This window comes from Cydia amplana, chromosome 4, assembly GCF_948474715.1.
Source record: "Cydia amplana chromosome 4, ilCydAmpl1.1, whole genome shotgun sequence".
Lineage (NCBI taxonomy): Eukaryota > Metazoa > Arthropoda > Insecta > Lepidoptera > Tortricidae > Cydia > Cydia amplana.
This window is the reverse complement of record NC_086072.1, coordinates 6,965,761-6,980,951: the sequence shown is the minus strand read 5'-3', so window position 1 is coordinate 6,980,951 and position 15,191 is coordinate 6,965,761. Positions and strand designations below refer to the sequence as shown.

The window sequence follows — 15,191 nt, the reverse complement described above, 5'->3', positions numbered from 1 at the left end:
AGTGAGCACTCTTGTCTTACTATATTTCTCTATGATATAAGTACTGTTTGTAAACGACTGTATGTTTCTAAAATATAATAAATAAATAAATATATTTGTACAGGGAGCGCATCGAGTTCTTGAACGAGGCTTCAGTGATGAAGGCGTTCGACACGTTCCACGTGGTGCGGCTGCTGGGCGTGGTGTCCCGCGGACAGCCCACGCTGGTGGTGATGGAGCTGATGGAGCACGGGGACCTCAAGACCTACCTGCGGTCGCACCGCCCCGAGTCCGACAACTCGCTGCCCAAGAAGGAGTCGGCCGGGCCGCCGCCCACGCTGCAGAACATACTGCAGGTGACATTTTGTGGATATTTATTGAGTTTCGTGGGCAACCGGTGGCCCACATGGCGCTGAGAGTCACTATTTATTTTTCACCTCAGCAGCTCGAACAAGGGTACTTTGCTACTTAAAAACAGAGAGCAAAATCGCATTTTGCTCACTGTTTTTAAGTATCAAAGTACCCTTGTTCGAGCTGCTGAGGTGAAATAGTTATTTGTACAACAAGAGATCAAAGTTTGATATTTCTTCGAGTGCTTATTTTGAGTCCCGTGCAAGCGAAAGATTCTATACTATCTAATTTAGAATCTTGAGCGTAGTAAGGGACTCAAAAGCGCATCACTGAGTGAGACAAAATGAGCAAAATGCGATTTTGCTCACTGTTTTTAAGTAGCAAAGTACCCTTGTTCGAGCTGCTGAGGTGAAAACTTAATTGTTGGTATATTTTAAGAAAACATGAGTGAATAGGTAAGTGATGAAAAAGGAATACATTTTTCGGGTTCTCTAATATGTTCTCACTGCTGAGGTGAAAAGTTGTGTGAACTAAACGAGATCAAAGTTATTTACATCTCGTGCGCTTTTGAGTCCCTTACTACACTCAAGATTCTAAATTAGATAGTATAGAATCTTTCGCTTGCACGGGACTCAAAATAAGCACTCGAAGGAATATCAAACTTTGATCTCTTGTTGTACAAATAACTATTGTCGGCATCAGAGTTGAAGTCACGCATAGAACAAAATGTCACGTAATAAAATAAATAAACGAAATGTACCTAATGAAATGACAGTAAAATAAAGCTTAACTACAACAAAGCATCTTGTGACGAATCTGCATCTTAAAAAATGACCAAGGAGACATTTCTGTGAAACTGTCAAGAAAATCGCGACTTATTGTAACCGATCAAGACGATTTCGTACAAAATCCTATTTTATCACCTTTTTAAATCTTCTACAATGCCATGTCGTCAGCATACAGTTTTATATGTCGGCGGCCGATCGTAAGATCAGGCATATTGTGAAATTCCTAAACATATCGTGAAACGTGAAAATCTTTGACCCGTTCCCTGGGTCGACGGAGCGCCGGCTCCTATTTCTGGGCAGTTTGCCCTTCGGGCATCTAAAGCAACCTATCCTACCTATATATTGGTTTAATGTCACTATCGTCAACACATTACACAGGAACATTATGATCTGCCTGATCTTACGATCGGCCGCCGACATATACATAAATGTCTACGACACAGGTCACACAGGACAGTGGAACCATATGGCAATGAGGACAACATAAGAAGGTGATTAAATATAACTGTGGACAAAGTCGCCCTGAACCTTGTAAACAACCTTTTATATGTTTTGTATTTCGCGGTCGGAGGTCGCGGGTTCAAACCCCGGCTCGTACCAATGAGTTTTTCGGAACTTATGTACGAAATATCATTTGATATTTACCAGTCGCTTTTCGGTGAAAGAAAACATCGTGAGGAAACCGGACTAATCCCAATACGGGCCTAGTTTACCCTCTGGGTTGGAAGGTCAGATGGAAGTCGCTTTCGTAAAAACTAGTGCCCACGCCAATCACTGGGATTAGTTGTCAAGCGGACCCCTGGCTCCCATGAGCCGTGGCAAAATGCCGGGACAACGCGAGGAATCTTCATCATCTGATGATGATGTTTCGTATTTGTTTCAGATGGCTATAGAAATAGCCGACGGTATGGCCTACCTATCGGCCAAAAAATTCGTGCACCGCGATCTAGCGGCGCGGAACTGTATGGTCGCCGGGGACCTGACGGTCAAAGTGGGGGACTTCGGCATGACCAGAGACATTTATGAGACTGATTATTATAGGAAAGGCTCTAAGGGCCTGCTACCCGTTAGGTGGATGAGCCCCGAGAGCTTAAAAGATGGGGTGAGTTATTTTAATTACGTGAACAATCTTTTAATATTGTGTGTTTTTAAAAATGCTTACTTATGGCATTTATTTATTAAGGACAATGATGAGATTGTCGATTGTCAGGAAGTAGATTTAAACTCACTGTAGTATAGTTTCAATAAAGCCACATAAAATCTTAATTTCAGTTACAACTGTGTGTTTAGACATTTAAATTTGTAGACTGTGAGTCTGACCACGCTAACATTGCACACATTCCATACTTGACGTAAAGTGTCATCCAATAGAACTAGCTAACTATGTAAACAAAAGTTACTAGTAAATTGACATTTAGGGTCAATTTTAGTATGGCGGTTTGTTTACATAGTTAGCAAGTTCTATTGAATGACACTTTAGCACTTGGCATGAAAACTTAGCGTGGTCCGACTTTAGACCGACAGCGTCATTGCTTTTGATTTTAACTAAATAAATGGGTGTTTAAAACTATTTTGTTAATATTTCAGGTGTTTTCAAGTAGTAGTGACATTTGGAGTTTCGGGGTCGTCTTATGGGAGATGGCCACGCTCGCCATGCAGCCATATCAGGTATTTGCGAACATAAAAACATATAAATATCCCTGTCCCCTACTCGATTTCGTAAAAAACCGAAACGTTAAATATAGCGCCGGCAGCTGCGTGCATACGAAACTGTCAAAATTTCCATACGAGCTAACTATAACGAATTACAATTACGTAGGCAGGTACATGCGCTGGCTATGTGCAGCTTATTTTGACAACCTCACCCGCTTAACTACTTCTGTTGCACCCCTAGTGTGTCGATAATGTGATTTGATCTTCTAAGTCCCACCGTCCTCTGGTGCTAATTACTTTAGTGCAGCGGTTCTAATAAAAAATTTGGACGGAACCCTTTTGGAAAGCGAAATACTTGATGGAACCCTACAATACGGTGGCGGCACAGTAAAATTTTTCGAGGCAACTAAAGCATAGTGCTCTAAATTCTTGCGGTACCCGTGCAGGGGTGTCGCGGAACCCTAGGGTTCCGCGGAACACACTTAAGAGTATGGCTGCTCTAGTGTGATCTAAACCATTTTTAACAGAAACAAATTCAACCTTATTTTCTATAGTATTGATTTCAAATTCAATAGGGATGATGACACATGTTGAATTGTATAACAGTAAAATAGATAGCAAACGAGCAATTTATCACAATAATGTGGATATTAAAATAAAATATTGAAAAATTACAAAAATACAGGACCTGAAAGTTTCCAAATTTAAGTGTTTTTTTTCCAAAAACGATAAAAGTAAGGATACCATTCGATTCCTTACATTTCATCCAAAAAAATATTGTATAGCAACTATATACATAAACGCAATATTTCACCGACAAAAACGCAATTTTCTTGTTTTGTCCATACTACAACGTGGGCGATGACGTCACGGCCTCTGGCCGTTTTGTATAGGGCGTTTCGCGAGTGAAGTGCGACTGTCGGCCTTCGACTACAATTTCTGACTTTTGTGTTACTTTAATGCAATGGGTCCCATATAGACATTTGATCCTAAAAACAAACCCGATCGATTGATACCATAAAAAAAATTAGTCATTTAGCCTATTGCCTAATAGTCTCGTACGAGCTTCATGAGGGTAAAGCCCTTGCTACACGGTCGCCGACAAGCCCCTCAGACCGCGTGACCTTGGTCTGGACGGACCGTGTAGACAGTTGTTTCCAACAAAATTTGACCAATACTGACCAAGGTCAGACCAAGGTCAGACGGTTAGAAGGCTTGTCGGCGACCGTGTAGCAAGGGCTTTAGGAATATAATCGGTGTGCGTGTACAGGGTCTGTCGAACGAGCAAGTGCTGCGGTACGTGGTTGAGGGCGGCGTTATGGAGCGGCCGGAGCACTGCCCGGACCGGCTGTACGAGCTGATGCGCGCGTGCTGGGCGCACCGGCCGCAGCAGCGGCCCACTTTCCTGCAGCTGGTCAACGACCTCTGCTCCACGGCCGCGCCCTACTTCCGACACCGCTCCTTTTTCCACACGCCGCAGGGGCAGGAGCTCTTCGCGCTGCAGCGGGCTGCTCAAGGTCAGTACCTGGGCGTTTTTTTTTGTCCCCTAAACTTTTTTTGAAGCACGAGCTCTTTCTATCCTAATAAAAAAAGTGTCCCAAAATTTCCATACATTTTTCGATCTTCCCATTCTGCGACCGCCATACAAAGTCTATGAAAAACCGGCCAAATGCGAATCGGACTCACGCGCGGAGGGTTCCGCGCCATCAACAAAAAATAGAGCAAAACAAGCAAAAAAACGGTCACCCATCCAAGTACTGACCCCGCCCGACGTTGCTTAACTTCGGTCAAAAATCACGTTTGTTGTATGGGAGCCCCACTTAAATCTTTTTTTTTTTTTGTATTTGTTGTTATAGCGGCAACAGAAATACATCATCTGTGAAAATTTCAACTGTCTAGCTATCACGGTTCGTGAGATACAGCCTGGTGACGGACGGACGGACGGACGGACGGACGGCCGGACGGACGGACGGACAGCGGAGTCTTAGTAATAGGGTCCCGTTTTTACCCTTTGGGTACGGAACCCTAAAAATGGTGACGTAATGGAAATAAGAACCTTAGGACACTTTTTTTTATCCTATTAGGATAGATAGAGCTCGTGATTCTGAGTAGAAATAACATAAATGATCCCAAATTTGAAAAAATAGTGTAGGGGACAACAAAAAAAAAACGCCCACCTACAGTACCGACCTAATTATTTATTAGTTTTGATTCAAGGGTCACAGCTCTCGTGCTTCCTTTTCGCGGGCAGGATTTTATGGTCATTATCTCTCCCACTTATTTTCCCCGAACCAAAAGTAAAGGCTTGTAATAGTAGACCTTCCGTCACATTCGATTCCTGCTGATCGCTGAAATTTATTATTTATTTTAAGCCAAAATATTAACTATATCGTGCATGTTTTTGACAATCATGTGGTCATGGAGTGGGTTGTATAATTTGTTATTAGAGTTAGATTTATAGAATGCGTTTTTTATTATTACATGGTTCCAGTACAATGAAAAAATGTATTTTTACTTTATACAGAACTAGCGACCCGCCCCAGCTTCGCACGGGTTAACAAATTATACATGAACCTTCCTCTTGAATCACTCTATCTATTAAAAAATACCGCATCAAAATCCGTTGCATAGTTTTAAAGATCTAAGCATACATACAGACAGACAGCGGGAAGCGACATTGTTTTATACTATGTAGTGAAGTAAAAGTGCAAAACCAAACGACTGAATTCTTGCTTAAAAAAAAACATATAGCTGGTCAACCAAACCTTGTCAGTAAAAAAAGGCGCGAAATTAAAATTTTCTATGGAACGATATCCCTTCGCGCCTACATTTTTAGGGTTCCGTACCCAAAGGGAAAAAACGGGACCTTATTACTAAGACTCCGCTGTCCGTCCGTCCGTCCGTCCGTCCGTCCGTCCGTCCGTCCGTCCGTCCGTCCGTCCGTCTGTCACCAGGCTGTATCTCACGAACCGTGATAGCTAGACAGTTGAAATTTTCACAGATGATGTATTTCTGTTGCCGCTATAACAACAAATACTAAAAACAGAATAAAATAAATATTTAAGTGGGGCTCCCGTACAACAAACGTGATTTTTGACCGAAGTTAAGCAACGTCGGGCGGAGTCAGTACTTGGATGGGTGACCATTTTTTTGCTTGTTTTGCTCTATTTTTTGTTGATGGTGCGGAACCCTCCGTGCGCGAGTCCGACTCGCACTTGACCGGTTTTTTTTAAATTTGCCGTCTTTTTCTACTGTCAAGATCTGGTTGACCAAGTATACATCCAGGTCTGACGAACGCTTCCCGAATGTGCCTGCGAATGGCTCGCCAACTGGGATAGTTCAACTGATGCCCAGAGCGGTTCGCAAACCGCCAGATCTGGAAGAACCTTTAAAAACAAAGTAAAAAATGCTGATTCGTTCTCTTGGCCAAAATCGCGTTTACGTAGAGCGCTTCTTTTTTCTCACGTCATGCCTCAGAAGGCTCCGAGCAGGCCCCTTGCTGATCTATCGTAAGTAACTATATTTGCATGGCGGTAACGACGCTCACTATAGCAACTATTGTTTGATAGGCTTGACTTTCCCCTTCTCACACATTTTACTAAGCAATTAAATCAATAAAGGATATTTGTATTGCTTAAATACGATACGCTATATATACTAAATTCATTGGTAGTCAACCCTGTCGAGTTGACAAACAAGTCGAACAACGGACAATCTGAGGATCTACCGCGAAAACCGTATTTCGCAAATTGCGGGAATTTTCCTCTGTCACTCTAATTACGCCTTCATTGGAGTAAAAGAGAATGATCCCCGCAATTTGCGAAATACGGTTTTCGCGGTAGCCCCTCTGGAGACAGTTATATTGGATTTGTTTAATTATCATCTATAGACGTGATGCCACTTTTTTATTTATAAATCAAATACTTAAATAATTTGTGTTTTTGATATTTACTAGCAAGTGTGGTGTATCGGTACACGCAAGTGGTCACTTGGAATTTGCTTGATGTATTTTACTAATGTGGACGCATGTTATATGTGCCACCATCATATCTGTTTCATTATTATTTGCTAGTATATATTCGCTTACTTTCTAAATAGTTGTTTCTAATTAGGGCTGTGTAATGTCACATCATGTATCTAAATCACAATTGAAGAGCCCTCGTTGCGTTTTATTCAATATTTATTTTTAATCGAAAAATATATTATTATGTTATACGTTAAATATATTATTATGTTATTTCTAATTAAAAAAAACAAACGAACATGTTTGCAAACGCAAAGTACAGATGTAGTGCATAATGGTTTTCCATCGTATTTCCTCGGAAACGTGCGTATTTATCATGCTTCAGTAGGTATTTTGTGTACCGATAATGACTGAAATAGCAAGACACGTTCGTAAGTTTCCGTGAAACGATGGAAATAGTTATTACAGTACATATGGGGCTACTTTTCCGCACTAGTGCGTAAAATAGCACTTTTCGTGTGTACCTATGTCAAAAGTTTAAAGGGCCATATGTACTGTAAAACGTTGTACGATACACGTGCGAATAGGTAATTCGCAACTTGTGTCGATTTAAAACACTCCCTTCGGTCGTGTTTTAATTTATCGCCACTCGTTTCGAATTTCCTTTTTTCCGCACTTGTATCGTAAATAACGAATGCACTACATACTACATCTGTAATTAATGTCACTGCAAACCTTACGCCATATACAAATTTCTAAAGGTGACATTCCATTCCCAATCACAGCTGCACTACTGTTCATTTTACTATGGAAATTGATAGTAACAGCGACGCGTTCAGTACCAGTAGTGCAGCTGCGGTCAGAAATGGAATGTTACCCTAATATGGAACGTATCTCCGGAAATGTGATACCTGGTTACCTGTATGTTGCGAAGTTCCAACCTGTAAATAGTATGAATGATGATTGTTGTGGTGCAGACGAGGAGCAGGAGCTGCCGGGCGTGAACGTGGGCGCCGTGGCGACGGGTTCGGGCTCCAACCTGTTCGGCGTGTCCGGCCGCCTGGCCTCGTGGGTGCGCGAGCTGTCGTCGCTGCGCTCGCACGCGTCAGACGACGCGGCCGCCGAGCCGCTGCAGCCGCAGCCGCCGCTCAAGCCGCAGCCCGGCCCCAACGGCGTGCTGCGCGACGGCTGCTAGCGCCACCCCGACCCCGCCCAACCGAATCTACCTCCGGTCCGTCGGCCGAGCCGACCGACTTCGAATCCTAGCCGTAAGCGTAGTTAGCGAATTATTCGACGAGCCGCCGAACCCGCGAGTGCGCGTCCCCGTCGCTGTATATATTTTTTAAACGATCGTCGATTGTGCGCGTTTCGAGCCGAGCTATTATTATTACTGATGTCGCGCGTCGCGCCGCCCGAAGCGGCCCGCTTCGTGTCGCGCGAACGCTCCCGATTTACTTTTATTTATAGTGTAAATTTATATATATTTAAGGGAAATTTCTTAAATCTTCTCTGCATTTATAACTGTAATTTATTGCATACGGAGTGTGCCGACTTGCAGAGGCGACGTTATCTAGAATAAAATCTAGTTAATTATTTCGTTAAGGTTTCGTTACTGACGCGTCGACCCGCGTCTGACGACTCGTTTTCATATCAGGAAATTAATATTTTCGGCGATATTTACGCCGGTCCGTCGACGGACGCGAATCCTATATAGTTTACCTCAATCAATAGTTGTATCGGTGTCATATTTGACATAGCCTATTAATGTTAAGTTTATCGAGTAAGATGTAATTTTTATATTATTGTGTAGGTGTAAGGTGGTGTACGAGTTGTGTTATTAATTTCCTGATATCGAACACCCGGCCGCTGGCCGCCGTGCGCGATTGCCGCGACTCCACTAAGTATAATTATTGCCTCCACATCTTTGGGATGTTTCTTGTTACGTAGTACATCATTATTTCTGCATCTTGTGCTTTTTGTTGTTATAAGTGACAAACATTTCCCGCCCATACTGACAATTAATAGAATATTCAAGATGTCACAAAACGTTTGTTCAAACAAATTGTTCTAATAATTTAATATTGTAATACTCATTGTCTGATCCTTAGTTTTTCATTAAATTAATGGTATCTATGGAATATAATGTTATCAATCGGATTTACCAGTAAAGACTTGAATTATAATTGAATTCTAAATTTAGCCTATCTAATTATTGTTACTTATTATTTGTTATAATAATAGTTCAAATTATAGCCGTATGTATTGACATGAATAAATCTACCCATGTAATTCTTAATAATTTCCAGGCTAATACTATATACAATTATGTAAATAATTACTATGAAAACAATGTGTTCTATATCAATTATACAATAAACATTATTGTAATTTATAGTCATCTTTAAGTAGTAATTGTGTTATTATTGTTGCATATGAAAATTTACATAATGTATAGTAAAGTAAGTCGCATCGTGCAGCACTAATGTAGTCGTAAACAACTCGCTCTCTGCTCGGAACGTGCCAACAGAGCGTACTCTTTGTTGAGAGGTACTACGACATTAACTATACTCGTATAATATATATCGCAGCTGTTTCATTCGCACGTTTTGAGCAGTCTACTTGTAATTTGTAGTCGCGCGATGATCCTCCGTTTCTCGGATATTAACTTAATTAAGTGTATACGAAATTATAAATCCGACAGAACAGAGGACGGCCGCGTTAATCAATGTTTGTATCTGAATATAATGTGGACTTGCATAAATGTAATTTAAATAGCAATGCAAAACAATGCAAATATCTATACTTATAGTAACTTAAATTACGCAATATTATTGTGTCATGGTTTTTTATAGGTGTCAAGTATATACAGGTCTGAAATTATTGAAATGAAACAACATAGTATTCCAGTGTAAATCCCGGATTGTACTTAAAGCTCGCAAGCGAGGTGTCGCACGGCGAACCGAGTGCCTTCATACGTCCAGGAGCGGACGCGGAATCGCCACCGTGGCCTCACGCGGGCCTCCGGTTATATTCAACACGTTTTATACTTAATTAACTAGTTCAAAATTTCAACATTATCGGTAATCACGCCACAAGTTAAAATATAGGGACATCGGATGCAGCGCCTGTGAGGCGCTGTGCTAGTGTTCTAAGTGTAAACGAGTGCCTTGAAACATCCAGCCTTAGCGGAATGCAGGTTGGCTGAGTGCGCGGCGCGACCGCGCGGTCCGGACCGTGCCACGGGAATACTATTCAGTAAAGGTTGGGTGGGCATGGGGCATATGTAACGAATGGCTAGCAGTAAATATTGTAATGGTTTATATGATTCCGTTCGATGCACCGTGGCCTTTCATATCGCACCCGCGCGATATGGCGGCGACGGCGAGCGTGCGTCTTTGTCGGGCTCAAGGCACGTTGCATTCGTCCTAGTTTAATAGCTCACAAGAGTTTTGATTTCAAATTATTTTCCAAAGTTGAAATCCAAATAATTGTTTAATTTTAGAAAGTGCATAGTGCCTTTTGCTCAATTTATGCAAATATTGTAGGTAAGGTCAATGTAGCTAATTCCTTCATAGGGGCTATTCCGTCCACGAGCGTATATTTCTTTGATTTTTAATCCATAAAAACACCTGCTTGATTGCTGAAACTAAAAGCAATCGCTGCTTTGTCGATGAAATTATCAATTTTGTTCGTTGTTCGAGAATCGCTAGTATAGACGGAATAGTCCCTATGACGGAATTAGCCATATTGACCTTACCGATTAGCTTAGTGGTTTAAATGTAGAGCCATGTTTTCGTTCCACCTTGTATTGCCGACCAGAGGCGCCGCGCCGGCGCGAACCGACGAGTGGCCCGAGCCACTCCGCCTCTCTCGCTCCAACGCATGAACGATCAGCGCAGGTACAGGTACAAAAAAGAGTAGAATTTAAAAAGTGGCAATACTGTATTGTCGTCCCTTTCAAATCAATCTAAGAACACACGGGGCGACACTACAGTGTTGCGACTTTTTAATTTCTACTCTTTTTGTCAGACTATAAGGTAGTGAGCGCTGTTGGTTGCCGGCGCCAGAGGGCGGAGTGGCCGCGCGAGCTCGCACAACGTTGCCTCACACCGCGTCCCCTGCGGCCTGTCTTAAGCGGGCCACTCACACACCTGCCGCAGGGGCAATATTGGAATTGGACCCTTAATTGCCTCCTTAATTGTGATGTGTGTGTAGAGAAGCAGGGGCAATTTTTAGATTGGGCCTGCAGCAGGGCGGCAGGGGCGCAAGACCTTCCTAGCTCCCTAGATTGTATCTACCGCCCTGCTAGGTTGTTACATGTGTAGTACGATTGGGTCAATTCCAGTCAGTTCATTGGCGACTACCGATTGCTTTGATAACACAGGAGCCATTCTCGTCGACGTGCGTTCAGCGGGACTATCACTTACACACTGAGTGGCAGGCTAGTGTGTAGAAAACAGCCTAAAATTGCTCCGACCGCCGTGCGACCGGTATTGCCCCTGCGGCAGGTGTGTGAGTGGCCCGCTTTATCAAGTTATCACTTGCGCTCTTGTTTTCGACAGTATTTGGTATATTGTGATCCACCTTTTATCGTAGCTGCTGTATACATACCTCATTTTAGTAATTATATTATGCGCATAAATTATTGACTGATAATTAATATGATAAATATTTCCAAATGATTGTGTTCCTTGTGTGATGTGTGTGTGTTTGTGTAATAATGGTGTAAGTGTCGGGGTAGCGTTGTGCTCTATGCTCAATTTAGATACAATTTCACCAAACTTTTGAGGTAGTGTTCGATGAACGGGTCATTCCGCCGATACGGAAGCACGACGAGCGTGTCTGTGTCTGCTCTTATAGACTGAGCGCCTACCGCGAACCACGTTCGACGTGTTGCCTCCCTGTCACACTTACGTACGAATTCACAAGTGCGACAGAGAGCCAACACGTCGAACGTGATTCGCGGTAGGCCCCCTGAATTAGAGTCGCGTATCTGCCACTCCGCACCATTAACATTATCTGTGGCGCTGATAATTGAAATTATAATGAGTTTACCTACCGATAGTTACACACTACAAATATAAACTTTACTGCCGCTTTAATGGATTCTTTTAGTTGTTAGTTACTTTAGACTATAGGGATTCGATATTTTATTTATAAATGGAGAGACAGCAGCTTATTTAACTTTAACGATTATTTTTAAATAGCCTAGTTGTACGCATTTGGCAGCGCGGGTTTCAGACTGAATACGACGAACGGAAACTAGTATTGTGCCCGTAACGGTGGAATGACACTTATTATTATTATACCTATTTAATTTAATGACAACCGAGTACCTATTAATAATAATTTTAATATTTATATTAATAAAAAAGTTGCTAAAATAATTGTTGTTTTCATTATGAATTATGGAAGGGAAGTAGGAAGCGCTGGTGGCGGAGGTCGCGGGTTCAAACCTCGGGTCGTACCAATTAGTGTTTCGGAACTTATGTACAAAAAATCATTTGATATTTACTTACCAGTTCCAGTGAAGGAAAATATCGTTAGGAAACCGGACTAATCCCAATAAGGCCTAGTTTCCCCCCTGGGTTGGAAGGTCAGACGGCAGTCGCTTTCGTAAAAACTAGCGCCTACGTCAATTGTCAAGCGGCCCCCAGGCGGAAGATTATGAATTATGATTGGACCCAAACTTGTGTATCATGAATATGCTATATCACATTGACTAGCAGATAATAAAAAGAAAAATAGCACAGTACCTATAGAATCCGCTGGGGGGACGAGGCCATAACGTTCAACACTATAGGCGCCCGGTTGTGCCTAGTAGGTACGCTCATTCAGTGAAAGAACCTGAACTCACGGCGGCGCCTTATTGCATGTAACAAGTAAAAAGTAAGTAAATAATAATAAGTTGGTAGGTATATTGTAGTATCTATTATGCTGTTTTGCAGAGTTCATAGAGTTTAAAACTTATAGATCAAAAGAGAGAGAAAAATTATCTTTTTTGTTCCGTGTTCCACCCAAACAACTTCCACTTCAGTCTTGTTTTATTATCTCAGAGGTCCACTTAAAATCTTTTTTAAATTTATTAACCAGTTTCAATGGTTCCCTTGGTATACGTCCCGGCACTCTGCACTCGCACGGCCTTTGGCGAGCGTAGCGGTCCAGGAGACACCAAGTTCTGATTGCCCCCTCTTCCCCGTTATGTTTCAAACGCTTCAAATTCTTGATGTAGTAGTCAGGCAACCCGTGTTCCTTGGCGCCGTATATCATGATTTCCTTCAGAGCCCAAGAGGGCCACCGCTCGATTGGGATCTCCTCGTTATCTGCTCGCGGCAGAGGATTTATTCTTTGAATGTAACAGCGGCATGTGAAGTCTCCCATGTGAGTTGTATGGACTAGGATATGGTTTACGTAGTATTTTTTCACTTCTACACCTTCTTGACTGTGAAGGAAAATAGGTAAATGTTTTCAAAATACGTCTCTTCGGACGACAAGCATATATACTATATATAGGCTAAAAGATAAAGACGAACGACTATTTGGACGACGGAAGACTCATTCCTTCTGGATAACTAATCGTCCAGCTCTGTTAAGAATATGGAATAACAATGCCACTCATACAACTGGTTTTCTCTGTGGAAGAAATGGTCTACATAGTCACCAGTTATCAAACTTGGTTAACTGGGTGGAGCAAAGGGATTCTGAAGAACTATTATGACAGGACAAATATTAGCGCATTCCAAATGTCAGACACTACTTCCCGTGACCACTATAAGCAGGACTAGTCCTGCTTAGTGGTCACATCTAGATGTGACCGAATATTCATTATTCACATTTTAGGTATTCATCTTCATCAGCGCGCACGTCTTCATGCTTTATCTATAGCTTTTTAATTGGGTTGATATATACTTTTAGCTAAAGTTAGGTAGTATGTATGTATTAGGTATTTGCCTATTGATTGCTTGAAATAATTTTATTTTGGGGGTAAAATGTCTAATAGGTCTCAGTGGTAACAAAATTGAAATAATTAAGCCAGGGACACACTTATCCCACGTACGCAACGTATGCAATGCATTATGAATCCTGGAATTTGTATGCTTAGAAACATACTTGTCATACGCAACGAAACGCATCACAAGTATGTTTCTAAGGCTGATCTTATAATAATAAATTGACTAGTATGTGACATGCATTTGTTTCACTAACATCATAGATATGTCTGAGCTTTACGTACTGATCGAGGTGGGCCAAGTCGTCTTTGTGTAATCTCCACATTACGCCCCAAGTGTGAGCATTAGCCGTGGGCACCAGTGTTGCCGTTGGTCCGCCCCAAAAAGACGAGTATCTTATGAAATCCACGCGGTAATTCTGTGCACCAAAACGTTCTATTTATGTTCTATTTATTATTTATGTATATTATAAGTACTATAGAAAGCTGAAGCAGTTGATTTTAATGAATACCTAAATTTTATTGGCAGTTAAAGCTTAGTCATCATCATCTTCGCGTTGTACCGGCTTTTTGCCACGGCTCATGGGAGCCTGGGGTCTGCTTGGCAACTAATCCCAAGAATTTTTCGAAAGCGACTGCCATCTGACCTTCCAACCCAGAGCGTAAACTATGTCCTTATCGGGATTAGTCCGGTTTTCTCACGATATTTTCCTTCACCGAAAAGGGACTGGTTAATATCAAATGATATTTCGTTCATATTAGGTAAGTTACGAAAAACTTAATGGTACGAGCCGGGGTTTGAACCCGCTACCTCCGCATTGAAAGTCGCACGCTCTTACCGCTAGGCCACCAGCGCTTTATCAACATTCAAAGCTGTAAACTTGCGTACCTATGCTCAGTGCTTTATACATGGATCCATATAGTGTAGCCACAAAAAGTACCCCTCTAGCGCACATCGCACATAGGTACAACAATGTAAAAACACTTGTATTACAAAAAACGAAGTATTTGATAAGTAGACTCCTTTTTCATGTTTGTGTATTTGTTGTATTTAATATAGGTAACAAGTCCTTACTGCGACCCATCCTATAGTGACAAATTCTGCTGAAGGGTTGAGCATATGGATTCGAAAAGCTAGCATATTACTGCCGTACGCGAAGTACAAAAATGTGTCAGGCTTCTTTATTTCAGACTTGATCATTTGGAATAATATGTAATAAATGATGTTGAATTAAACCATTAATTTATTAAGTAAAACTAAAAGATAATTAGTTGTCATCTTAAGTATGACATTCAAAGTAGGTATGACATTGTTGTGACCAAAGAAGTATGGAGTGTAGAGGAATACAAAGAGTTTATGACCAAGAGGGCAATTCGAAGGTACTCGTACCTACACTGAGATCAGAATCATAGAAGGTAGGATACTTCCTATAAAAGTGGTATACGCGTGCCTCCGTGAGGGACAAAACATAGGCAATGCGACACTATGATTGGTCGAATTTATTTG

At 41.7% G+C, this 15,191-nt stretch overlaps 2 protein-coding genes and 1 long non-coding RNA gene across 3 annotated transcripts in view; 2 read left to right on the top strand and 1 right to left on the bottom strand.

Annotated features, from left to right (window-relative positions):
• LOC134647506 (insulin receptor-like) overlaps positions 1 to 7,930 on the top strand; it is a 136,140-nt gene extending 128,210 nt beyond the window's left edge. The window contains 5 exon segments of the mRNA XM_063501857.1: positions 104 to 335; positions 2,002 to 2,220; positions 2,706 to 2,786; positions 4,042 to 4,288; positions 7,713 to 7,930. Coding sequence (XP_063357927.1) covers positions 104 to 335; positions 2,002 to 2,220; positions 2,706 to 2,786; positions 4,042 to 4,288; positions 7,713 to 7,930 — 997 coding nt within the window.
• An 823-nt stretch (positions 7,931 to 8,753) lies between these two features.
• On the top strand, positions 8,754 to 10,579 carry LOC134663227 (uncharacterized). Its single transcript, XR_010098130.1, has 2 exons — positions 8,754 to 10,291; positions 10,500 to 10,579. It is a non-coding gene; the product is annotated as an uncharacterized LOC134663227 (long non-coding RNA).
• A 2,171-nt stretch (positions 10,580 to 12,750) lies between these two features.
• LOC134663224 (gamma-glutamylcyclotransferase-like) lies at positions 12,751 to 14,889 on the bottom strand. Its single transcript, XM_063519612.1, has 3 exons — positions 14,760 to 14,889; positions 13,970 to 14,103; positions 12,751 to 13,177 (listed from the first exon to the last, which is right to left on the bottom strand). The coding sequence occupies exons 1-3, from the start codon at positions 14,883 to 14,885 to the stop codon at positions 12,769 to 12,771; spliced, it is 669 nt and encodes a 222-aa protein (XP_063375682.1). The 5' UTR covers positions 14,886 to 14,889; the 3' UTR covers positions 12,751 to 12,768.
• Positions 14,890 to 15,191: the final 302 nt, after the last annotated feature.

Coding starts and splice junctions, on each gene's coding strand:
- LOC134663224 (XM_063519612.1), bottom strand. CDS start 14,885: ATGATCAAGTCTGAAATAAAGAAGCCTGACACATTTTTGTACTTCGCG. Junction 14,104..14,759: donor TCACTATAGGATGGGTCGCA/GTAAGGACTTGT, acceptor TTTGGTGCACAG/AATTACCGCGTGGATTTCAT. Junction 13,178..13,969: donor GACTTGGCCCACCTCGATCA/GTACGTAAAGCT, acceptor TTTCCTTCACAG/TCAAGAAGGTGTAGAAGTGA.